Source organism: Scheffersomyces amazonensis (genome assembly GCF_036850825.1).
Source record: "Scheffersomyces amazonensis strain UFMG-HMD-26.3 chromosome Unknown RJT21scaffold_2, whole genome shotgun sequence".
In the NCBI taxonomy this organism is placed as follows: Eukaryota; Fungi; Ascomycota; class Pichiomycetes; order Serinales; family Debaryomycetaceae; genus Scheffersomyces; species Scheffersomyces amazonensis.
This window is the reverse complement of record NW_027042742.1, coordinates 1,268,658-1,294,525: the sequence shown is the minus strand read 5'-3', so window position 1 is coordinate 1,294,525 and position 25,868 is coordinate 1,268,658. Positions and strand designations below refer to the sequence as shown.

The window sequence follows — 25,868 nt, the reverse complement described above, 5'->3', positions numbered from 1 at the left end:
AATAAACAAAATAACTGAAAAATCCTTCCTTACTAACCTTAATTGTATAACACGTAGTTGGCACTACCAGCAGTAACACCAACAGTACAACCATCGGTACCATCTCCGTTATATTTACCGTTTTCATATACACATTGACCACTAACGGTAGAAGAAGAATCAGCAGCGACAATCTTAACATTGAAATTCAAAGGACTGTAGTTATTTGGATTTGGAATTAAAGATAAGTAAGCAATACCATTGGCATAACCGGCACCAAAGTTTAATGGAGCCCAGTTACCAATACCAGATCCTGGGGTACCCCAGATACAACCATCAGTATAAGAGACACCAGCATTGTTAACGTAATATTGAGCAGAAGTAGATCCACCTCTCCAAGTATAATAAGTAGCTTGGTCAACAACGGTAATTGGAGAAGTAGCACCTCCGTTAACGACAGTTGGAATAACCATGTTTTCGGTACCTGGATAATCTGTTCTGCAAATAGCAACAGATTGAGATAATTCAGAGACGACTTGAGCCTTGTTAACACCCCATTCACATAAGTAAGAATTGCTTGGGTTAGATTTGTATAAGAAGCCACCCTTACATAATAAACCACCAACAGAAACACCATTGGCTGGTTGGGCAGATGGCCATTGGGTCTTTGACATACCTGATTGACAAGCGTATGAACAGTATGAACCTTCTTTACATGGTCCACCAGTAGAACCATCAGAGTTTTCAATTCCGGACCAGCCTCCAAAACCTAAGTTGTTCAAAGCAATGACACCTTGACCGGCTGGGAATTGAGAGCATGGAATAGTTCCATCTGGGAATTCTTGAGTTGGATTTTGATAAGCACCTAAATCACCATTGATACCACCACTACCACCAACAGGGTAACTAGAAGCACTTGAACTGGCACTTGAACTGGCAGCAGCTTGTTGGCTGCTAGTGGTTGATGCAATGGAAGTGGTTGCAATGGTTTGAGTAGTAGATGGTTCAGTAGATGGATCTACAGAACTAGTACTACTTGTAGCTGGGACACCAATAGTGTTTCCATTGATATCAACGGTAACAGTGACATAAGCATAATCATAGACAATTTCTCTTTTGTGCTTATGGTGTCCATGGAAAGAGACTGAAGAACAATCTTCACCATCGGAAGCAGCAGCTGGAGCGGCAATAGCCAAAGCAGCAAAAGCTAAAATAGAAGCTTGGGAAAATTTCATTGAGTGGGTAATAAAATTAAAGGAATGAATAAACTAAAAGAAATGAATGTTAGTTATTGTTTGTTATTATTAATGAATAAATATTGAATTGAAGATCATAAGTATATACAGCTGAAGAATTCTTCCAAGTAGACAGGTATGAAATAAATTTTATCAACTAAGGAACTTTTTGTTATAATATAGGATTGAAGTGTAGTCAAGTAAGAATTGGTTAAAATTCTTGAAATGACAACTAGTGTCAAAACACTTATCCACAGGGGCTCCGACTTAGAATTGTAGATACATCTCGTCACAACCGCATCGAATCTGTTTCACTAAAAGCTAATTTAACTGTAAGGAGGCATTATGTGGTACGAATTATGTTTTGATTTATTAGAATTAGTATTGTCTCACTTTTTGTTTTGTTTTTGTTTCAACTGAAAAATCGCGACTTTGTGTTGCAATCCCATTGTCCAATTGCCGTAATAATAAGTTTTAAACGAAGTTGAGAGGGATTTTAACACGCGAAATAAAAATATTTTTTGCCTAACTTGTAAAATTTCATACCAGGCAATTTTTTGTTGTCCCTCGGAACTCAGGTGGCTGGAAAATAGTAAACAAAATGTCTTGCGATCCAGCCCCGCTGCATAAATCAGTTAATTTTTACAAATTATTCTGCCCCCATGTTCTGAATAATCATGAAGTTCTTAAAATTGTTTGATCTATACAACTTGTGTCTTCGTGTAAAAAATTTTATTGCATTGTATGGTAAAAATATTGTAGTTTGACTTGGTTGAATAATGTTATTGACTGGATTGATAATATTTCATGTTCTGTCTACTTCGATAGTCTTCAATTGTTTGACCCAAAAGCATAAGTGATCCTAGATTCATTAGTAAAATAATACATACCTTTTTAAATATACAGCAAAAGGAGTGACAGTATACGAATGTTTAAAACTGAGAGGAACTACCAAACTTTGAATAGATATAAAGGAGTGACTAAGTTTGTGGAGTTGATTCTCTTTTTACAATAATAATATCTCTTGTAGACGACTTTTCACACGATAGGGTGGAGTGAGTTTCGAATGATATTATTCAAAGCAACGATGTTCGTTATACTATAAGATGTATTCAAATATATTTCTAGAAGAAAAGAGTAACTGAATCCAAATTTCTATGAGCCAATGATAAAAGTTGTATCGACGAATTCAAGATGATATATATGAGGCAGTTACACTTCTGAATTTAACTTTGCGGCTTAAAGTAAAAACGGCCCAGCCATACTTACTTTCGTGTAAACCAGCATTCTCTTTTATTTCCGAGGGTAACAATTGACAGATAATTCATAAAACCGATGTTACTGGTTATTCAATTTTTACAGTTTATATGCGGGATTTATTGTTTACCGTTTACGATTTTTGTTAAGCTATCGTCAAACCTGTTTAAGAGCTTGTATAGAATTTGGTGTGCAGGATTCTGATTTTGATTCTGATCTGTTCGCTCGCTCGGATCAGAACCTATCTGTATTGAAAAAGTTCAGTAAATCTTATCTAACAGGTCAAGGTGAAGAAATTCTAGCCAGTACTGGCCAAAACCAATTTGTATTTCCAGCCATTTACATGAAGTTCGTCAAAATCCAAGCTAACTGTAACCCCTTTCCATAACTTTATAAGAACGCAGGCTGGTGTCTTTGTATGTAGCTAATGAAAAGTGAAGATTCATTAATTCGGAGTACAAATTTCTAGGTGAACAATGTTTTAAGTTGACAGCAAAGCAATGGAATGCACTAGAAACGATTCGACGATTGTTTTTGGGAAATACTATCAAGCTTCGATTGAACGTTCTATTGTCTTTCTAATATCTTCGTGATATACAGTCTGATATCTCATCAGTGGAGAAAATATAGACATTTGATTCCATTGTGTATGCTGGTCCAAATCAATTTAGAATGCTCAATTAGCCAGCAAAATCTCAGCCAGCTCCTTTGCTGCAAAATAGTTCACAGGCCAAACAAAAAAATGAATTACGGAAAAAAAGATTTAGGGAAAAAAAAAAAGCAAATATACGCAAAGTAGAGCAACATAATTTGTAAAAGTCAATTCTCTAACTGTTTTATGTTATTTTATGCATAAAAGAATTGTGGTTATAGAGTTTGCTCGTATTTTAATAAATCATTTTAGCTGAATTATTTGCTAATAATTTAAAAAATAACTTCGCATTGTTCTAGTTGGGATGAAATGAACTATTCAACGCTTTTAAAGGGATAGGTTTATTTCAAAATAAACATCAGAAATTCAGAATTCATCATACTTTATTTAGATTTATAGGATTTTCGATTATGTTACCACTATATCGGAATTGTTTGTAGCTGCATATGAACTTATATACATATGTCTCATTAGGAGAGCTCGTATATATTCCGATTTTTTGCCTTAAAATTAAGAAGTAAGCCCTTATTAGTAAAGACTATAATATGCTTGTTTCACTATCATCCGAAGATCGCCATAAAGATAACTAAATAGGTAAATCTAAAGCAATTAAAAAAAAAAGAAAGGATCAACAGGTAGTGATTTCGCATTTAAAGTCATCTACTGCCAAAGATCACGTTGCTAAGAACCACGGATCTTAACATCAGCCATGCATAAATAGGTGGAACTTAGAAAACGAGCTGCAGCTTTGTAAAAATAAAAAACCTTACACTCAAAAAAATAAAGATAAGGAATCCCTATGTTCAAAGTTCTAGAGAAAATCCTAGTTATATGGTATACATCATTGCTTGATACTAGAATCAAACAGTTAATTTGTACTTTCAATGATTTCCTTAGATATTTATTCTTACGATATTTGATACTCCTGCCTCGATTCAGGCTCTAGGTATGGTAAGCTGCAGTAAAATACAATGACGCAATGTTGAGCCACCAGGTTGCGGATTGATGAAGAAAATTTTCTATCCGAATCCAGATAATCCGGCAAGGGAAAATAAAATATGGCCTCGAAAAGGTCTGTGTTGGGATCACATATAACGGGAATTCAAAAAAGGTCAGAGGATTGAGGGGAAAGGTAAATAAATAATAATGGTTTTGCAGTAATATTCTTCCGAAACCAATGAACATGCAAAACCTAAACAAATGAAGAGAGTGTATGAAATGTAGGCAGGTAGGTGTAAGGAAAATAAAAAACAAGATAAGGCTTGGTCAGTTATATACTGATTAAGAATTTCTAGACGACCAGACAGTAGTTTGAGTAAGCCTCAGTAAGTTTAATAATTTTTTGACTGCATTTATTGTCAGGCAGTTCTATTATCTAGCACTATACTGGCTGATAGGTGGATAATTTACATGACTTCAAATACTTTTTTCAACTCTAGCCCCCTGAATTTTTAGAGTTCTTCAGATTGAGTTTAAATTCATTTTTTAGAGTTGTTAAAATTAGTTCAGGGTTTAAGTTAAATAGGAAAACTGAATTGTTCTAATTTGGCTTGTGCGTATACCGCCTTAAAAACCAGATAAATTGCAAATATCATGCTGCTTTGGGAGCTGCTTAATAGATCTAAAACAAATGTTAAATAACGATCTCATTTATTTAGGTTAAAGAATAGTCACAATGGAGTAGCTTCTTTCAAAAAGTAAGCATGTACGACAAAATAAGATTACCTCTAAATTTCGAGCAAACAGTATAAAATTATAAACAGCGACATAAGATTTACATGTACTAGCATTCTTAAGACTGAATTAACATCCCACTTTTGACATAAAAGGATCAGAAGGCGTTGTAGAACGGATCCTGCGTGAAAATTTCAAATAATTTTTTTTCTTTTTTTTTACTCGAAAATGCTAAAATATTTTTTTGGCTACAGGGTTCCTTGTGCTTCTTTGCTTTTGAGACTTCGGTTTTTTTCGCTAACTGCTCAACTACTCTTTTACAATGACTTTTTCGCTAAAATCTACGTTAATATTTGACTCATGACATACAATGTCAGAAAATAACCAATAAAAAAATTTAACTTGATACATACGAATAAAAAAACATATTTCATTTCAGTTACAGGAATAAAAAGTATGTCTCACTCGTTCTTTCTTTCACCTTTCTTTTGACAATACAATACAAATATCATAATTAGTAAAAAATAAAACAATTCGTAACTATAACTAGCTATTTGACTTATTTACATCTGAATGCGTCTATCCTACATCACTTGAAACGTTTTTCCTACAGGACGTATCCAGTGCATTGTTTTATGTATGGAATATAAGTGTAGAACCTTTTCTTAAAGAAGTGCTAACATACTCAACTGTAACGGAAATAATTCTTTAATTTCTCCGTCTACTCTACCAGCTTCATCGTAAAGGAATACTTGACAAGGGAACTGGGTCGAATTGTCATCTTTCACAAAGACTCATTTTGAAGCTCCATGTAGATTATTTTTTTACCTTATTACCTCCGCTTAGAAAAATTCTAATTTCAGTATTACGTCAAAGGCATAATCTATTTCATATATTGCTTCCGGATGTAAAAGAAGCACTCTGTTGTATAACATGTTTCTTTATAAGAAAGCATGACGGACTTATTCGGATTTGCAAATAGTGTGTAGTAGAGTTGGCATAGCATTTGCTTTATCAGTAGCTTTTATGTAATAGCCATCATTAACTTGAAAATAACTATTAAAACTTTGTCTTTCCATTTTGATTGTCTGCGACCAGCGATCTCAATGTTAATTTAAGGTAGCATAATGTAGATACTTAATAATCTTGGTGAAATCTTACTACTTTCTGATTAACTTAATCTTCCGAGAGATGCCCCGAATATACAGAGACGTCAAGTTGGTGAACGTATGATCATGCTGGATCAATGCCGGCTAAGTTTGCCTAATAATCCGCTAGCATATTGCTCCAGAGACTAATATTTTTATAATGCAAATCGTTTCATTCCTTTTGTATTTTGTTAAACTCCATCTAAGGATAAATCGCACATCTAGTATATGTACAAACTACAGACTTCCATAAGGATATGTGTAACTAAGTTTGAACCCTTCTGAATTAATGCAGCAAGGTTAAAAATAGGATAGTTTCCCGATAGAGAGCTGAAATGAATGCAGGTAAGTTCCATAAAAATACTGTATGTAATAAGCTCTTTTTTTGTTCTGTAATTCTATTATTTTTTTGGTGCATCAAATTAACCGAAAGCTTCTAGAATTTCATGAAATTAACATTTCCACTTCTGATGCATATGTTACCAAAATTTGCACAATTTTTGATTCAATTTGTTTCCAATATATGTATAAGAATCTATCAAACAATTCTGAAATGAATACTGTGATTACAGCTCTTAAGATTTCAATTAATGGTAATGGTTTCTATCTCTTCGCTTCGAAACTGGAAAGAAATGTACCGAAGGCGCTGCACTATTTAATGAAAATGAACAATAGAATGTGAATAACACTAAATTTTCACTAAGGTTCAAAATTAATGTCAGCTGCTCTTGAGTAAGGACTTTAAGACAAATAAGCTGAACAAATTTCTATAACTCAAGAGGCAACATTTAACGGTAATAATATCGCCAAAGATATTCTTCACAATTGTTTCATCAAAATTAGACCCATACAACAAGACGGTGTGTTACAACGTATAAAATTCCAACGGAACAAGGGTTTGTATTACGATTTCTCCTCACAAAAAAAAGATTTACCATCAAAGAATCTTGAAATTTCATACTTTTCTTCTTTTTTTCTATAATCAAGCATACAACTAGTATTTGATATAGCCTGTATGCAACAAATGTAATAATACATTAATTAGAGATGCTCAATCTTCATTCAATTAGTTAAACTTAAGTTAATCTTATTCTCTTCAAACTAAGACGCCTTTATCGTGTTACAATTGATCTAGTTCAAATTTTCGATGGATGCGCCTCAATAGAGTGGTTTCATATCTACCTTTGTACCTTTAGGGCTGTCTAGTGCTGCTTGACACTGTTTATGGCCAACAAAACTCAAGTGGTATGTTTTACATGTGAGTTCCCTGAAAAAGTATACTCTCGTAGAAAGAAGGTACACAAAACCAATTTTTGAAAATAACTTTATTTTTTGGGAATGATAAAAAATAATTTTGTAATAAAAATTTATAAAATAAAAATTTAAAAAAAAAATAAAAGAAAGGTATGAATTTCCCAAATTTTATATTGTTTATTTTCAATGCATATTTCCTCTTAAGTTTAAATCTGACCCTTTGAAGTTATAAATCGTAAGTAGGGTATATAAATGAAATATGATAACTCTTGATTCCAAATATTTAATTAAAATAGTTCGATAATTATATATAAAGCGTTAACCAAGTTCTTCTTTTTAAGTGATCGGATTCTCGTATCCCCCATATTCTAAGGAAGAAAAAAAAGTTTCTTTCACAGCACAAGCGAAACTTCTATAATTACTGATATAATTATATAATAAGTGTTTAATTCAACAAGTCAAAGCTTCATTTTTTGCACCGACTCTGGTATAATTTTATTCCAAGAACTTCATATAACAACTATAACATATTGTCTTAAAAAGGAAAAAGCTCAGATATTAAAGTTGATCCTGGGACCCTTTTTTACTAAAATTTAATTACAGAAAAATTACATTTGTGTTTTTTTTCTTAGAATTAGTTTATAAAGAAAACTCAATTTCTTTAAATTTGAGATTTATAGTTTGATTTATATGCTATCATCAAACTACTAATTTGCAGCTGGAGTGTATCGATTAGAACATTAGTATAAATGGAATTGCTTAATTACCCTTCACAGTCGCAGAGAATTAATCCGTTGCACATGTCAGAAGTTGATTCACAAGTTATGAGAAAACCAAATTACAGTAGCTCGAATCAACCAAGCCAATTATATCAATATTCGTCTAATTCAGAGAATGATTCAAATTCAAATGTGGGCCTGTCACATCCCCCTGCAACAGTCGATTACGACTACAAAGAATCATATGGTTATATAGCTAACCCTTCGGTTGATTTTTCGCCAGCAAATACCCCTTATGGGTTATTACGACAACCACATCAGCCACCAATTCATCACCATCTTGCTTCTCAAACTATACAACAAACTGTGTCTCATCAAGAAGGATTTGCAGCTCCTCTTCCTCCTCCACTTTTACATAGCAGCTCCTTACAAACCTCCTTACATGCAACTAGTTTAATTTCACAGCTGAATCTGTATTCTACCAAACTGCCTAGGGAAGATCCAAGGCAATTGAAGAGTCAGTCGCTTCCAGAATTGAGATCATCTGGTTATTCCCTAGTAGAATCTTCAAGTTCCATTGGGAGCAATTCAACTACAGCAAATTCAGAAGAAATGAAATCTAGAACAGGCAGCTACCCACTTCCAATTTATCAACATATTCCCCAACAATTGCCAGAACAGCATTTTACTTACCATCAACCTGACCATCATCACCATCAACATACTATGACAGGTATGCAAATACCGATGAATATTGAGTTGAACCAATATCCAGATATGACTTCTTTAGTCAATTCCAACTCTAATATTGTGGTCCCCTTAGTGGAAAGTCAATTTGTTGATCATTCTGTTTGTACAGTATGTGGTAAGAGAATTACAAGAGATATGACTAGGCACATGAGAACTCATCAAAGTGAGTCGAGATTTAAATGTCATTTCCCCAAGAATCAATGCCGTCATAAGCTGGGTAAATTTAACAGGCCTTATGATTTTAAGAAGCATTTGTTGAATCGTCATTTCAAATTTGACGAAGTTGCCGTTAGACGACTCCATAACTTGAGTGATAAATTAGATCACTGGGGCACTTGTCCCTGTGGTTTGAGATTTATGGGTAAAGATTGGTTATATGAACATATTCTTATTAATGATACTTCAAAAAAATGCCCTTGTATAGAATAGGGACATTTATTTGTCATTTATTTATCATTTCTGAATTGTCGGTATTTTCCATATTGCATATTGCATATTCTATATTCTCTTGTTTTATTACCTTTTAGTTCATTCCATTGTTTCTAGTCTACATCTCAATTTCCTTAATTTCTTTCAATAATCGTTGTATTTATTAGCTTTCAACTTAGCATTTTTATTTTTCCTTATAATTATTAGTTCTTTTCTTCATTACATAGTTCTTATTAGTATTTTATTAGAATAAAGTTTATTGGATTTTAATTTTTTTGAAGCCTGTTTGCTTTAACTAAACTCTTAAATATTCAAGAAAGTCAAAAGATTATCAACTGGAGCACCTGGAGCATATTGTTAATATACATTTATTTATTATCATTTGAATTTAACTGTATACAAACATAAAAACATTAGTGAACTATATACCGAAAATCTTAACCTATTCATACCAAATATTAAACCTTGCTGGTATTTTAAAGCTTCTTGGATAAAGCGGTCAACTCACCTCCATCAACAAATTTTACTATTGGAACATCACTTTTAGTAAAGGGCTCCTCGCTCAAATTAACGGCCACTTGACCCAATTCTTCACCATAAATTGGATTTCCAAAAAATGAAAATCTTGTGCCATGAACGAATTGAAAGACCTTTGCAGATAAAGTATTGAGAAAATCCTTTGCCTTATCCCTTTCTCCTAACAAAGGACCTGGTCTCAAAATAATAGTCCTTGGGAACTCTAAGGCAATAATTGCATTCTCCAATTCTCCTTTGGTTTTAAAGTAAAGAAAATAAGAGTTGGGATTGGCACCAACAGTTGAAATTAATACTATAGTTTCGACACCAGCTTCCCTGGCTGCCTTGGCAGCATCGTAGTTAACACCATAATCAATCTTTTTAAAATTATCCGCAGAGCCTGCAGCTGCTCTAGTTGTACCAAATCCACTAAAGAAGGTACTTGCACCTTTAGCTTCTTTTTTTATAATATCGGTCCATTTATCACTATCTTTTTCAACAATTGAGTTTAATTTATCAGATTCAATTGCTGGTTTGCGGCGACTAACTGTAGATATCTTATTATAAAATGTTGATTTGTCAACAGCTCTGAGAATTTGAAAACCTACTAAACCAGTAGATCCAAGTATAAATGCACTCATACTTAATTGTAGTTTCGTTTAATGTAGAAGCCTAGTTTGCACAAACCGATGGCGTCAAGTCGAATTTTTCCTTTAATAAGCCTTCTCACGATTCGAAAAATATGGCAAGCCACACCAAATTTACAAATTTTCTCAGATTGATATTTGAAGTAGAATAAAGTAATATTACCCTAGAAGTACAATCTTCAATTCCAGGGGTAACACAAGAATCTAAAAAGTAGAAGGTTAAGCTTTTTTGGATGAGATCTTCGAAGCATTTATTCCTTCTTCTTTAGGGAGCATTCCTGTAGTGTCTCTGAAATTCTCAGAATAGAATGTAACCAAAATTTGGACTGCCTGAATGAATCTTCAGAGGTCGGGAATGAGAGGGCTTTGGTTCAGATTCTGCTTAAAGTTCTAGTTCCAGCATTAATTTGTGAGCATTTGTCTAATTCATTCAATGATTAATTTTTAATTGCTGCGTAAACCGAAAATGCTACAAAAATGAACTTCGTGGTAAATGACATAGAATAACACTAAGACAATTTTGTGGTCAGACGAAATGCTGGTCCCTCCGTAACTACCGCCTAAGAATTCTTTGCTGTAATTATACCGGACCATCCCTGGCAAAAAAATTCAAGGCATTTGTAAGTTTAGTTATTTTACACAAGGCTAATACAATCGTGTCTGTAACGAACAACCACAAGGCTATTCGGCTTTTATGTCAAAGAGTGCGATAATATACAAACCCACAATCAACCAAATAATCGCTTAAATAATAAAATATTCTTCTTAATTGAACGAACACATTTATTTGACAAGATAAAAATTGCTATTGTAATATCTCTACCTACTTTTCGTATCGTTTATGTCGCATAAATCTTTTCATTTGATCAAATCTGCCCCTAGGTTGCATTATCTTCATCTATTTATTACGGGCAAATTTTTACCTTAATTGGAATAAGTATTCGTCACAAAAGCTTTGATTATATCTTCAGCTATTTTTTTTTCAGGCGGCAAGATGACATTCTTCATCTTCTTTGTTTCAATAAGAATTCTTTATTCAGCTAATTAATAAATATGTTTGTAACTTTTTAGAAGGGTGGTTTATAGCTTTAAGTGGTGTGACACGACATAAAGATAAACGCCGTCAAGTACATAATTAAGCAGCTTATATCGGACAATACTTTTGTTCTAACTAAAAGTATTTTCAAACATTAATGATCGAGACTACCACTTCGAAGCTTGAACAGAGAGAACTGAGATACATTCCAATTAAATTAATAGAGAGATATTGCTATAGCAAAAGATGTCCCATAACTCAAAAGCTGTGTCATATCTATTTCTGTGTCAATCATGCAATTATTAATCTCCGACACAGTTTAGGATGCAAAATTAAAATGGGAGACAGGATTGCGTGAACGACAAATCAATTTTGTCGCAAGAACATTTCCACCATATCTAGAAGGGCTATGGATGTAGAAATATGTATCCTGTATCATGCGTCCCGTAGGCTTATGAATGTTATTTCTGTGCATTTTTGGTAGCTGGGTAAACGAAATTGAGCAGCAAATTTTTAACGCAAATATTTTTTATTATTTTCTCGAAAAATAAAAAAATAAAAAATAAATGAATGAAGATTTTCGTGCACATGCTTATTGCAACCTCTTGCCTCACTCATTAATTTTTAGGCAGGAAAATTCAACATTTTATTCATGAATTAGGAGATACATATTATGTAAACCTTCACCTAAGAAAATTGATGCATGGAATCGCAGCAGGCAGGTTAATGTACAACTCTTATGTCTATTATGAACAATACAGCATTATTATTTCCCACGCCCCAATTAGATTTCTAATTGTTCAGACTCATAATTAAAATGGTGTTATTAGACGAAATGAATCTTAGTCCCTTATTTTACGGATTTATGGATCAGTATGATTACCCATTCTGGGTTTGACTCGTGCAATGATTTTGACCTCTTATGTATTATTACTCCAAGAACTTGGTTATTGTTTAAGGGTTGAAGAATGGTCTAAAATGTTGTTCTAACTAAACTTTAAACTTAAAGTTTCTGATTGCATTGTTAATACCCTTTTGATGCGTCATTTTCACTTCTTACAAACTTTTCATGTCGGGTAGAAAATTTGATTAATTAATTCCTTGCCTAGAAGTATATGCATATATAGAATTTGTGCGGCTGGTAATTTTAAAACAATTGATAAGAAAATCACTTGAATCAATTCGCATGCGATTGCGCTTTTTGAGTAGATCCTATAAATAACTTCTTAATATCAATTCTTGAATACTGTATACTACTTCTCGAATTGACCTGCTTCTTTAAACCGTCTAACTTACTTTTGGTTAAACTGGTATTTAGCTAGGAACTAGTTTACGATATTTTTATTAATTTTCTATTGTTAGTGTATGTAAGTTAATAATAACCGATGTCGCACTATAGAAAATATGTCTCCAAATCATTATGTCGTTTTGTGGGAGGAAGGGGGATTAGAAAAATAGAACTATATCTAAAAAAAAATGTGAACTTAACTACTTCAGTAATATGATGATATCGTTTCGTACAGTATCACGAACTAGGTTGGGAGTTTTTAGTCATATCCACATTTTTAAAACATATGCTACTGCAGCATCCCCTCCTCCTTCTCCTGATTTCTCCAACAATGACAATAATGTAGATCATCACAAGCGATTGGATTTACACCCATGGCCCAACAAGAAAAACCCCTCTCCTTATGAAATATTCAATATTGAAACAAACCAAGCTGAAAGGCCCTCTGACGAGTTGAAGAGGGAGTTAAAGAAAACCTACGTGAAATATGTTAAAATTTATCATCCAGATACTAGTCAAGTACTTTTGGATGATAAAGGTAATGAATTAACGACAGAACAAAAGAGAAATAGATATGATCAAATTCAAAATGCATATGATATCCTAAAGAACCCAACAAGGAATGCTGCATATTACAGATATTCAACTACAAATTGGGACCAACAAGGTTTTTATGATCGAAGTAAGGATAACAGTCATCCATTCAACAAAAATAACTTCGAAGCGTATAGGCGTGGTCATGCCCATAGAACAAAATATAATTTCGAAAATGATGAAGCATTCTGGCAAGCTGGTTCTTGGGAAGACTACTATCAGATGAAATATGGCAGAAGGCCACCCACAAGAGAAGAGATAGAAAAGAATAAGTATAAAATTCTTATGGGTGTAATTGCAGTAGGTGTATTAGGTTTTGGAATTCAAGTCATGTTAGCCATAGATAAAAGTAATGAATATTATGCTCAAATGAGACTTCTGAACTTGAAATCAATGAAGGATTTAGATGATAGTAGAAATAATCATGGATTTGGTCCAACACAATTACAGAGATTGACGAGGTTTTTAGCATCAAGAAGAACTTCACGTTTAGTTAAGCATGAAGAAGATGATGAATTTATAGCACAACAAATTAGAGACCTTAAAGAACAAGATGACGAGTTATTGGTACAATATGCTCGAAAACAGGTTAGTAAATGGGATTAGCTTATGCATGAATTAAATGACAGACTACGACAATACGTTTTTATAGAACTGTAGCTCTTATTCTCCTATTTAATTTTAAGATCGCGCTACAATATGTTTTCGGCCTTTGGTGGAGTTTGATTTTGTATTTTCTTTGGCGCGGAGTTGCAGTATGCAGGGAGTCAACCAGACTAATTATTCCGGCCCGTAGTACAGTCAAAGGGATTGAATGGCTTGAACTTACATAGTGGGAAGAGCAATGAATCTATTCACTATTATGGGTTATGTATCGCCTCACTGTTATGTGAGATTGCAAAGCATAATTTCAGATCAATAATTTTCTTTTTTTAGAATCAGATAATTATCTGTATTCCTCAAATGGTTCTTAAGACTCATGTACCAAATGTAAATGTAAAGTAAAGAAATTGGTCATTGATGATCTACGTAATCATAATTCATGCAAGTCGTGGAGATCAGCACATTGTGGTAGCAGTATGAAATGGTTTTTAATAATATGTTAACTACAAGCGAAGTTAGTTTATAATATGAGGAAACCAAGGATCAAAATTTTCGTATTTCAAATAGTAAGAGGAATTCATTTATTAAAAAAATGCATTTAGTGAGAAATAAAAATAAAAAGGCATTTATTCAGATATATAGAGTTATTAGATTATTAAAGTGTTATGAGCATATAGGGAGAAAAAGTAAAGAAAAAAAAACTCTGAACAAAGGAAAACATGCGAGAATTCCGACAACTTTAATTTTTACTGCAAAATTTAGCGACTAACTTATGGAAAATAAAATTAATGCTGAATTTAGAGTTTAGTGATTAATTTAGCGTTTGGTTTCGAGTCTCCAAACAATTGTTTCCAGATTTGAGGAATTTGTTTTAATTTTAATTCAACATTGGTTTCGTTACTGATATCTTCAAGATGATACAGATCACCAGCATTAATTTTACCTGATTTAACAGCATCTCCCAAGACTTGGAATGCCTCTGGAAATCTATCAGAATAATTAGTAACTATAAAACCTTGAACTCGTAAACTTTGAACAATAATTTCAGTCCATGAAGTTACATAACTCTTGGATTTATCATTATAGCCAGCTATGGATCCACAAGCAATGACTCTACCAAACTTTTTAACTTTGGTAAGTAAAAAGCTCAAAATTTCACCACCAACATTATCGAAGTACACATCGATAAATTCTCCTTGAAGGTAATCAGCCAATTGCTGTTTATAGTTAGGATCATGATAATTAAAACATTTGTCGGCACCAATACTTTCAACCCATTTAGCCTTTTCTTCAGAACCAGAAATTCCAATGACTTTTGAAGCACCAAAGACATTCTTAGCTAATTGAACAGCTATAGATCCAGTGGCACCAGAAGCAGCAGAAATGGCAATAATTGGTCCTTTTTCACCTTCTGGGGTTGGCTTTAACTTTCCAGCATCTACCAATCCAAAATAAGCAGTTAATGAAGTCATTCCGAGACACGAAAGGTAGAACTCCAATGGTAATTGTTGGGATTTATCAATAGCATTAAAAATATTTGATTCATCAGTGATCACATAATCAGCCCAAGCAAGTCTAGCATTGATGATTTCTCCGACTTTATATTTAGAAGATTTTGAATGAACTACTTCGGCTAAGGCTAATGAAGAAACAGCATCACCGTCTCTGATAGGTGGAGCATAGGCACGACTGACATCTTGATCCTTTTGCATCCAAGTTCTTTGAGTAGGATCATTAGAAATATATAAAATCTTTGCAAGAACTTCACCGTCTTTTAATGTTGAAGCATCTAAGTTTTGAGTTTTAATCTCGAATGTTGAATCTGATTGATCCCATTCATAATTGACATCCTTTAAAGGAGCGTTCTTTAAAACGACTGATGTAGCTTTGATTGACATTTGGAGAATTTATTAATAATTATTAATTATATATATGTATGGCAACTATATATGATAATTATATATTTTTATATTTTATTTATGGGAACTACCCTATATATAGATGAAAATATAGATGAAAAATTAATTCCGTGGAGTTACGTCAAAGTTGTAACTCCGAAGCACAATGGTCATGTGATTATATCACATGATACAATTTTGCCGGCATTTTTTCCCGTTTACCGGCAATGAGTCAAGGAAAACTGGAAAGCTCTGTAAATAAGGCTGAGATAGATAACATCTCTTTAACAGAATCGGTAAAATAGGATAAAACAAAGGTATTAGTAATCAATATGGATTTTACGAAGCCAGAGACTGTTCTAAATTTAGACAATATTCGTCAAGCCCTTGTTCGAATGGAGGATACTATCGTATTTGACTTAATTGAAAGATCACAATTTTATCTGTCTCCGTCAGTTTACGAAATCAATAAATTTCAAATTGAAGGTTTTCAGGATTTATCCTTTTTAGATTGGGCTTTATTACAAATGGAGAAAGTTCATTCACAAATACGTCGTTATGAAGCCCCAGACGAGAGTCCATTTTTCCCGAAGGCAATCTTACCACCTATATTACCACCCATTAATTATCCAAAACTATTAGCGAATTACAGTGATGAGATTAATGTTAATAATGAAATCAAAAAGTTTTATGTCGAAGAGATTGTTCCACAGGTCAGTTGTAAAATTGGCGATCAGCAAGAGAATTTAGGATCAGTTTCAACTTGTGATATTGAATGTTTACAAGCTATTAGTAGACGAATACATTTTGGAAAATTTGTTGCTGAAGTGAAATACCAAAATGATAAAGAAAACTATATTCGATTGATTAAGGCTCGGGATGTTAAAGGAATTGAAGATTCTATTACTAATAGCGTTGTTGAAGGTAAGATTTTAGAAAGATTAATCATTAAAGGAGAAGGTTATGGAATTGATCCATCCTTGAGATATAGTCAAAATCCTCAAAGTAAAGTTAAGCCTGAAGTTATTGCTAAATTATATAAGGATTGGATAATTCCATTAACCAAGAAAGTTGAGATTGATTATTTATTGAGAAGATTAGAAGATGAAGATGCTGAATTAGTTAAATCAGTTGTTTAAGTCAAATGGACCTATTTATTTGTTAAGTCAAATGACCTATTTATTTATTTTAGTTGATGGCATATATATCTTAGAATTTAATTTATAGAATTTAACTTATAGAAATTAATTCATAGACAAATAAGTTCATTATAAATAAAAGATATACAAAGAGAATGCGCATTATTATCTACTATTATTTTGCGCGCCATAATAGGAATAAGTGTCTATTCAATTGGTCTAAGGTGATCAACGAAAACTATTCAACCGTCAGTGACACTAATCCATTTTAGAACACATGTTTATAAATTCATTTAGTAATGAAGTAAATTTATGTTTAATTGATCGATTTCCTAATTTAGTCATGTCAAATTTGGATTAATTTATTATGAACTGTTATCATAAAATTAACTATAATTTGAATAAAAATTATCACATGCAAATGATTTCATAGTAACTCAACAATATATATAATAGTTTTTAAAAGCCCACACTTCCCCGATAACTACTTAGATTGGTTGGCCTTGTCCTAAAAAGGTTAGATAAGGTACCCCATGTGCGTAGAAACTTTCGCCATGGCACGACCCTTCTATTTGTTGTTTACTCCTATTCTTTTTGAATTTAGCAGTAATTAAATTAGTTAAGCCGTTCGGTCATGAGTTAAAAGAATAATTTACAAATTATGACGATACCCAAATAGATAATGTAGAATAAACATAGTAGGCTAAAAAGAGTTGATGAAGAATATTATGATATTGACAAGTAATGATTTATCACAAGATAATAATACCACATCTCAAACATAAGAAGGGGAAAACGTTTTCTGACACACGTCTAACCAATTTGGATTAATGTAAAGTTTGTATAGAACAATCGGCTTAAGAACATGCATTATAAAATACCAGAAGAGTTGAACTTGAATCAACTAAACTCAGATGAGTTGGCTCAGTTGAGTTGACGGCTAAATAAAATCAGTCTCCTCCCACGTTTAGCAGCAAAGAAAAATCCAATGCACCCCACGAGTGCAAAAAAAATGAATTTGTACATAGTGAAATATCGCTCGTGCGCAAGTAGTTAGTTAACTATTCTTAAGATTCTTTAAGTAACTAATTGATTAAATTTGTAGGAGTAATTGCACCCATGTATACTTAATTAAGAAAAGTGTGACCTCCAATTTGTCTATAATAGGTAACCATTTCATCGTTCAACAAATTTCAAAAGACGTGTCACCCATCCACAACTGAACAATATTTCACAATAACATAGTAGTATAGTAGAAGTAATAATGCCTTCCTTTTGTTTATAGAACCATATGCCGGTAGTGTCGTCAATCAAACATATCCTCTTTAATTAAACAAAAAATTAGTAGATAAAATGAATTGCGTAAAATATGAAAGTTTCAATAATTAATTTACTCCATATGAGTCTGAAAATTTTAAAACAATATAAATAGATTTGAAAATCCTTGACCATTTTATATGGAATTGTCTTTTAATTTCTTCTTATTCTTTTAATATTTCTATTATTCTAATTCTTCACGTCAATCAATTCACCAATTCCATTACCCATTACCCATTACGTCTTGTAATATCCCACTTAATTTAATCTAGTTCAAAGATTCATCTCTTAGTTACTACACCATTATCCCCATAATTCAACTTTATCTAGTACACGTTCATTTACTTTGTTCAAAGCTAGAATAATATCTATTGGTTGATTCATATATTCATTTTTAACAAACAATCAAGTAGATATTTGATATCATCTACTCGATAAAATTGAAATATTTCATCAATTTTCATTTCCTCGCAACTACACTTTTTTACAGCCAAAATACTGATTTCCAGTATATTTGACAATTGTAATCCTATTAACGAATCTAATTGAATTAAATCAAATTGAATTAAATCGTTTTAATTGATCTAACTTTTAACAATTCATTTCCCTAGAACTTATACAATTCAAATAGAAATTTTTAGTACAAATGTCTGCAATTTTTGTGGATTTATTCCCAACTGATGTATCAAAATTATACATTTTTACATCAATTTCTTTAGTTTGTGGAATTATTTTTGTATCTGCTAAATTAAATCAAACAATTCATTCTTTATTAGTTTTTGCTTGGGCATGTTTTATAAAACCAATTATTCAAAAGAAATCTTCTGGACTTGTAAAGGCTAAAAATCAACAACAAAATTTAGAACAATTTTATAAAAATCAAGCTCATATTTATGATAAAACAAGAGAATTTCTTTTAAAAGGTAGAAAAGAATGTCTTAGATTAGCTTTGTCTCATTTACCAAAAAAGAAAGATTTAGTTTGGATTGATATTGGTGGTGGTACTGGTTCAAATATTGAATATATGAATGAAATTCATAATATTTCCAAAAATTTTAAAGCTGTTTATTTAGTTGATTTATCTCCATCCCTTTGTGAAGTTGCTCAACGTAGAGTTGAAGCTCATGAATGGGAAAATGTTCATGTTCTTTTAGCTGATGCTTGTGATTTTGAAATTGATTATAAATTTGCTGATTTAATTACTTTTAGTTATAGTCTTTCAATGATTCCAACTTTTAATGCTGCAATTGATAATGCTGTTTCTAAATTAGATAAACAGGGTATAATTGCTTCAGTTGATTTTGGTATTCAATCATTTGATACATCTATTGGAAGAATTAATACTCTTGGTGGTCTTATTGATAGAAATATTCCTTGGATTTTACGTAATTTTTGGAGAATTTGGTTTGAAGCTGATAAAGTTTATTTAGATTCTTCCAGAAGAAATTATTTGGAATATAAATTTGGTACAGTTAAATCTCTTAATACCTATAATAAAAAATTAGGTAGAATTCCTTATTATATTTGGATTGGATGTGATAAATCAAAATCTTCAACTATTTTACATAGATTAAATTGTCTTGCAACTGAATCTCCTTATTTAGCTCCATCTTCAACTCCAATTGCTGATTCTATTGATAAAAAGAATTTTGCAATTTCAAAAGGTCATGAAGCTGCAATTTCAAATTTACAAAAAAATTTACCATTCCCATCAATTTATTATCAACGTGAAATTTGGAGAGTTTATTATGATGATTTAAACGCGCAATTTGAACAATTTAAAAATCAATATATTTATGCTTTTACTTGGGAAGATCCTCGTGAAGATAATAATATTCTTAAATTTACTCCAAATGATACTGTTTTAGCTATTACTTCTGCTGGTGATAATATTTTAAGTTATGCAACTTTACCTGAACCTCCAAAACGTATTCATGCAGTTGATTTAAATCCATGTCAAAATCATTTATTAGAATTAAAATTAGCATCATTTAGATGTCTTGATCATAATCAAATTTGGAAAATGTTTGGTGAAGGTAGAATTGAAAATTTTACTGATTTATTAATTGATAAATTAAGTCCTCATATGTCTTCAAATGCTTTCCAATATTGGATGCAAAGAGGTGAAAAAACCTTTGGTAAAAATGGTAATGGTCTTTATGATACTGGTTCAACTAGATGGGCTCTTAGATTAGCCAAATATGTTTTCAAATTTTCTGGAGTTACTAAATATGTTGAACAATTATGTAATGCTCAAAATTTGAATCAACAATTAAAAATTTGGAATGAAAATATTAAACCAGCTATTTTTAATCCAGTGGTTGCAACTTTATTAGTTGGAAATCCTTTATTCCTTTGGAAAGCTCTTGGAGTTCCAGCTAATCAAGCTGCTATGATGGGTAATTCTGTTATTAAGTATGTTATTGATACTTTAGATCCACTTTTAAAACGTTCATTGATTTCTAAAGATAATTACTTTTATTATTTAACCCTTATGGGTCATTATGCTATTGATAATTGTCCAGATTATTTAACAGTTAAAGGTTTTAAACGTCTTACAACTCAAGTTTCATCATTAAATAATGAATCTCCAATTGATAATATTCGTTTACACACTGATACTTTAAATGATGTATTTGCTCGTTTATCAAAGAAATCAATTACAATTGCAATTATTATGGATCATATGGATTGGTTTGATCCTCATGGAACTGATGAAATTAATGAAATCTCAGCTCTTAAAAAATGTCTTGTAAATGGTGGTAGAGTTATGTTACGTTCTGCTTCAACTCATCCATGGTATATTAAGAGTTTTGAAAAATTAGGTTTTAAATGTGAAGCTGCTGCTATTAGACTTAGTGGTGAATCAATTGATAGAATTAATATGTATGCTTCAACTTGGGTATGTACTAAAGTTGATGCTATTGAAGAAGAAGAAGAAGATGAAGAAAATGTCGAAGTTTCATCTGAAGCTATCCCAATGAGAAGAAGAATGAGTAGTTTACATATTTAATTCACTATTCTTCTCTTGATATATTTTTTTTCTTAACTTGTTTGTCTTTTCAACTACAATTAACCTACGAAATTATAATATTAGATATATTATTACTTCTATTACGTCTACATCAACTATAATTCTCCCTCATATACTTATACTTATTCTATTTATCTACTACTCCTTCTTTAGATTATAGAACAAAAATTATTGTAAATATACAATTTACGCGTAAAGGGGTTTTTTTTTTGCAGCAATTTGCAAATTGTATTTTTACCTCATTAGTAATACTGGTTATTATCATCCAGTTGTTGCTGTTGTTGTTCTTGTTGTTCTTGATGAGCGATAATTAATCCATCAAATGGATTAATTCCATGTTTAGCAAAGAATTGACCTGATGATTGTGGAGGGGCAGTTAAAGAACCATTATTTGATATCATACTTGAACCAGATCCAACATTACCAACTAATGTTGAATTAGCACTCATATTTGGACTTATTAATGGACTCATAATAGAATTATTATCTCTAAGACTAGTATTAGTAGATGAAGGCATAATTGCTTGAGCTGCAGCTCCTAATGTTACAACTAATGGAGTTCTAACTGAGGATGAATTATTATTTAATTGTGATAAATTTGTATTTGAATGAGAATGAAAATCAGATAATGTATGATTATTTGAAGGTATAGTAGCTGATAAAGGAGTAAAAATATTTGAACCACTTGGAATTGATGATAATGGTGGAGGACCAGAATAATCTCCATTAACTGTTATACCTTTATATGATGATAATTCTAACATATAAGTTACTTCTTTTGCAATCTTAGTTAAATTCGACATTGAAGCTCGAATATCATCTAAAATTGGTAAATCTTTAACAATACTCTTAACAGCAGCTAATGTTTGTAGCATAGCTTTAATAAATGAATTAATATCTTCACCAAATAATTTTTGAGTTGTTTCTGATGGATTATTTCTAATAGTAATTAATTTAGTCTTTAATCTTTTAGTAATATCTAATGAAATTATACAAACATTAGTTAATTCTTTAACTTTAGATACAACTGCTTGACTTACAATAGGATTTCCTGATGTAGCAGTTGCCATGGCACTTTTACTAAGAGCTTTATTTAAATCAGTAAATATGCCTTGTGCTGTACTAGTAGCTGAATCAATTGTAGCATATAATTTCTCATCAACTCCATCTTGATTAACAACAAAATTGGTATTAATAGATAATTTCAGTGGTTGTTGTGTATCAGTATCATGCTGTTCATCATTATACTGTTGTGGTGGAGTTTCATAATGGTCAGCAATTTCTTGCTTTTCTTCATTATGGTATTGTTGTTGTTGAGTAACATGTACTTCATCACTATATGGTTGTTGATATTGAACTTCTTGTTGTGTTTGCTCAAGTTGTTGTTGCTGTTGCTGTTGCTGTTGCTGTTGCTGTTGCTGTTGCTGTTGCTGTTGCTGTTGCTGTTGCTGTTGCTGTTGCTGTTGTTGTTGTTGTTGTTGTTGTTGCTGCTGTTGCTGCTGTTGCTGCTGTTGAAGATCTTGTTGATCCTGTTGTGATATAAATGATTGCTGTTGGTCAAATTGTATTGGCAAATGTTCTTGATATTTAATCCCTGGATCAGATTCAATATATATACTATAATCAGGTACAAGAAGTTTATATGCATTTAATAATTCATTAAATGAACCATATAATGAAAGATATAACATTCTAATAAAGCAAATATCAATTTTACTTACAAAATTAACAAAATTATCATTTAATAAATTCATAATGGCTTTAAATGATGAAATACAATTTTGTAAAATGATAATAATTTGATCTAAATTATTACCACTTTCTTCCATAATCTCAAGATTTTCAACTAATGAATCAATATTGGCTTTAGTAACATATAAATATGATACCATCTTCATAGTTACTTTTTTATCAACACAAAATCCCGTAAACCTTCTTACTGATGAATGTAATTCACTAAATGAAAATAAGATTTTTCTTGAAACTTTAATAATTGTTGAAGGTTGATGTTTTTTTGTTGTTGGTGGTTTATTAGCAATAGTAGTATTAGATGTTATATCTTGAGATAAAGATATTGAAGGTCGATTATTTATTGGTAAATGTTTGATTTCTTCTGGTTTTATAGTAAATTTATTATTAATAGGAGTTGAAGTAATACTAGCAGTTAAAGAATGAGGATGATGATTAATTTCTTTAATTTCAGCTCCAGGATTTTCTTGAAGAGTTGATAATCTTCTAAAATAAGCTCCTGATTTATGTTCTGTATCAACATTTTCATTCTTTTCTAAAATTTTATCAATTTCTTTAAGAGTATTTGATCTTGATCTATTTCTACTGGATGGTCTACTTACAGTTGACATATTTGAATTTGATTCTGATGATGATATAATTGTAGAATTTTTAAAAGTATTATTTATTGGAGAATTAGGTACAGTAGTTGCTGTAACAGTTGAAACTATTGGAAATGGTGGAGTACCTAAATTAAATCCATCAAGTGAAGTCGCTGATGGTAATGAATAATCATTAGGAATGTTTTGATTTTGATTTTGATTATGATTAAACATTATAGAATCATTAGTAAAATTATTATCTAAATCAGAATTAAAAGTTGTTGTATTAGCAGATGTTATAGGAGTTACATCAGAAGATTTTGAATCTACTTCAGCAGGAATATCTTCAGGCTTTTTAATAATTAATCCCATTCTTCTAGCAGCTCTTGAAGCTTTTGATTTTGAAGATTCAGATATACTTCTTGTTCTTGATAAAGTACTATGCATTTGTTCAAAAAGTTTTGATTCAATTAAATCTCGATTTGATAAAAGAAATAATTTTAAATCAATTGTAGATGGATTCTTTAATGAATCAGAAGATGGAATAATTAATGGATTCCCCGAATAATCAATTAAATTTAATCTTTCTAAATCACCTAACCATGGAGGTAAATATTTAAATCGATTATCTTTAATTGATAAAATTAATAAATCTTTTAAATTATTAATTGAATGAGATATATAATTAAGTTTATTATTTGAAATATCTAATACTTCAAGTCCAGTAAATTCATTATAAATATCTTCAGATATTTGATTTATATAATTATTATGTAAATCTAAATATTTAATATTTGATAAAAAATTTAAAAATGTTGATGATGATGTTGATGATGATGATATTGATAATGAAATTTCTGTAAATTGATTATTTTGTAAACTTAATTTATCACATTCAAATGGTGGATTAAATGAATAAAGAAATTCATATATAATTAAAATTATTTCATTAAATGTAAATCTTATATTATCATTATGAATATTAATACTTTGAAATAAATTATGTAGTCTAACTGTTTTAGTATGATCTATAGATTCTAGTTGTTCTTCTAAAAGTATCACTAGATGATCCTTTAGTGACATCTTTTTTTTATACAGTAACCAATAACTACTACAACTACTTTTATAAAGTTATGGTTATAGTTGTGGTTGATACTTTTGATCTGAATCGTTAATTAATTTCGCTTAATTTAATTTTTTTGGCTCCTTTTTTGTGATGGTTCTATCGAGACAGTTAAAGCGAGTTATAGCGAATTATAGAGAGTTATTAACTATTAAAGTTCTTGGCTACATTATATAATAATAAGCATTGATTTATTTCATTATACGGTACCTACGTTAAGTTAAATTAAATTAAATTAAATTAGACAGAAATACCTTTGGCAAGTGCATCAGCTCTTTCTTGCCAAACTGTCTTACCACTACAACTACATACTTGTTTATCATTTTCCCAAATTCCTGCTGATCTTGCAATAACTCCACATAATGAATCAGTAGTAACAGAATCTTTTAATCTTGATAAAATAATTGATCTACCAATTAAATCATCAATACTTAAATTAGCATGAAGAAATGATTGACCTGAAAATAAAGTTCCTGGTGATGAAACAACTGAAGCTCCAATAGAATTAATTGTAGTATAAATTGAGGATGGTTCATCAATTTCAACCGGTTGAAGTTGATAATATAATCCTCCTGTAGATAATGCACCTTCTGATAAATTACCAGATTTACGAATTGATGGATAATATTGACCCTTTGGTAATCCATTAATGGTTAAATCTATAAATAAATCAGTTGGTGAAACACTAACAATTCGAGCTAAACCTTTAACTGGTTGTTGAGAATCTTTAGCATCAAAAGATTCTAAAATACAAACAGCTGCAGAATTAACTTTACCAGTACCTCTAATAATTGCATCTCTACCTGTTCCTTGAATTGCTCTAACAATTTCACTTGGTGGTACTATACCATCAGTAATTACAGTATTATCTTTAAGTGAAATATCAAATTTATTAATTCCACTAACTTTCAGTAATGCATTACTAACAGATTCAACACATGATTCACATTCCATAGGAACAGCAAATACAATTTCAAACGATTTGGTCATTGCAATTGATACTATAGATAATTAATACAAGTAATAAATAATACGTATATATTGAACTTTAAATCAATTCAAATTAATAGTTTGTCTTAAATTACTAATCGAATCATACAACTTTTTTCGGGCTTACTGGTGGTGGGGGAGATCTCGCTATAGCCGTCGTTTGTAGTTTTGCGATCGCTTGCACCCAATACTAATTATCTGGCTTATTAATGTAATATGTGTACTTCATCGTAAATAGAGAAGTTTAGCTTATTAT

The 25,868-nt window shown here is 31.3% G+C and overlaps 9 protein-coding genes across 9 annotated transcripts; 4 read left to right on the top strand and 5 right to left on the bottom strand. All coding sequences in view use genetic code 12, as the record gives it.

Annotated features, from left to right (window-relative positions):
* Positions 1–38: 38 nt before the first annotated feature.
* Positions 39–1,214, bottom strand: SUN41 (putative glucosidase; the record flags this gene model as incomplete). The annotated part of the gene is made up of 1 exon (XM_064885342.1): positions 39–1,214. The coding sequence occupies one exon, from the start codon at positions 1,212–1,214 to the stop codon at positions 39–41; it is 1,176 nt and encodes a 391-aa protein (XP_064739549.1).
* Positions 1,215–7,999: 6,785 nt separating this feature from the next.
* RJT21DRAFT_112745 (uncharacterized protein) lies at positions 8,000–9,097 on the top strand (the record flags this gene model as incomplete). Its single annotated transcript, XM_064880106.1, has 1 exon — positions 8,000–9,097. One exon carries the CDS (start codon positions 8,000–8,002, stop codon positions 9,095–9,097), a length of 1,098 nt encoding a protein of 365 aa, XP_064739548.1.
* Positions 9,098–9,573: 476 nt separating this feature from the next.
* Positions 9,574–10,254, bottom strand: RJT21DRAFT_112744 (uncharacterized protein; the record flags this gene model as incomplete). Its single annotated transcript, XM_064880105.1, has 1 exon — positions 9,574–10,254. The coding sequence occupies one exon, from the start codon at positions 10,252–10,254 to the stop codon at positions 9,574–9,576; it is 681 nt and encodes a 226-aa protein (XP_064739547.1).
* Positions 10,255–12,608: 2,354 nt separating this feature from the next.
* Positions 12,609–14,181, top strand: RJT21DRAFT_21747 (uncharacterized protein). The gene has a single exon (XM_064883783.1). It carries the CDS (start codon positions 12,798–12,800, stop codon positions 13,782–13,784), a length of 987 nt encoding a protein of 328 aa, XP_064739546.1. The 5' UTR covers positions 12,609–12,797; the 3' UTR covers positions 13,785–14,181.
* On the bottom strand, positions 14,182–15,795 carry RJT21DRAFT_21746 (MDR family NADP-dependent oxidoreductase). The gene has a single exon (XM_064883782.1). It carries the CDS (start codon positions 15,677–15,679, stop codon positions 14,579–14,581), a length of 1,101 nt encoding a protein of 366 aa, XP_064739545.1. The 5' UTR covers positions 15,680–15,795; the 3' UTR covers positions 14,182–14,578.
* Positions 15,796–15,815: 20 nt separating this feature from the next.
* Positions 15,816–17,287, top strand: ARO7 (chorismate mutase). The gene has a single exon (XM_064881193.1). The coding sequence runs from the start codon at positions 16,012–16,014 to the stop codon at positions 16,816–16,818; it is 807 nt and encodes a 268-aa protein (XP_064739544.1). The 5' UTR covers positions 15,816–16,011; the 3' UTR covers positions 16,819–17,287.
* Positions 17,288–18,781: 1,494 nt separating this feature from the next.
* BTA1 (Bta1p) lies at positions 18,782–21,148 on the top strand (the record flags this gene model as incomplete). The annotated part of the gene is made up of 1 exon (XM_064882978.1): positions 18,782–21,148. One exon carries the CDS (start codon positions 18,782–18,784, stop codon positions 21,146–21,148), a length of 2,367 nt encoding a protein of 788 aa, XP_064739543.1.
* A 131-nt stretch (positions 21,149–21,279) lies between these two features.
* On the bottom strand, positions 21,280–24,647 carry SOG2 (Sog2p). Its single transcript, XM_064883781.1, has one exon. It carries the CDS (start codon positions 24,580–24,582, stop codon positions 21,412–21,414), a length of 3,171 nt encoding a protein of 1,056 aa, XP_064739542.1. The 5' UTR covers positions 24,583–24,647; the 3' UTR covers positions 21,280–21,411.
* Positions 24,648–24,805: 158 nt separating this feature from the next.
* CCS1 (copper chaperone) lies at positions 24,806–25,758 on the bottom strand. Its single transcript, XM_064881192.1, has one exon. The coding sequence runs from the start codon at positions 25,610–25,612 to the stop codon at positions 24,863–24,865; it is 750 nt and encodes a 249-aa protein (XP_064739541.1). The 5' UTR covers positions 25,613–25,758; the 3' UTR covers positions 24,806–24,862.
* Positions 25,759–25,868: the final 110 nt, after the last annotated feature.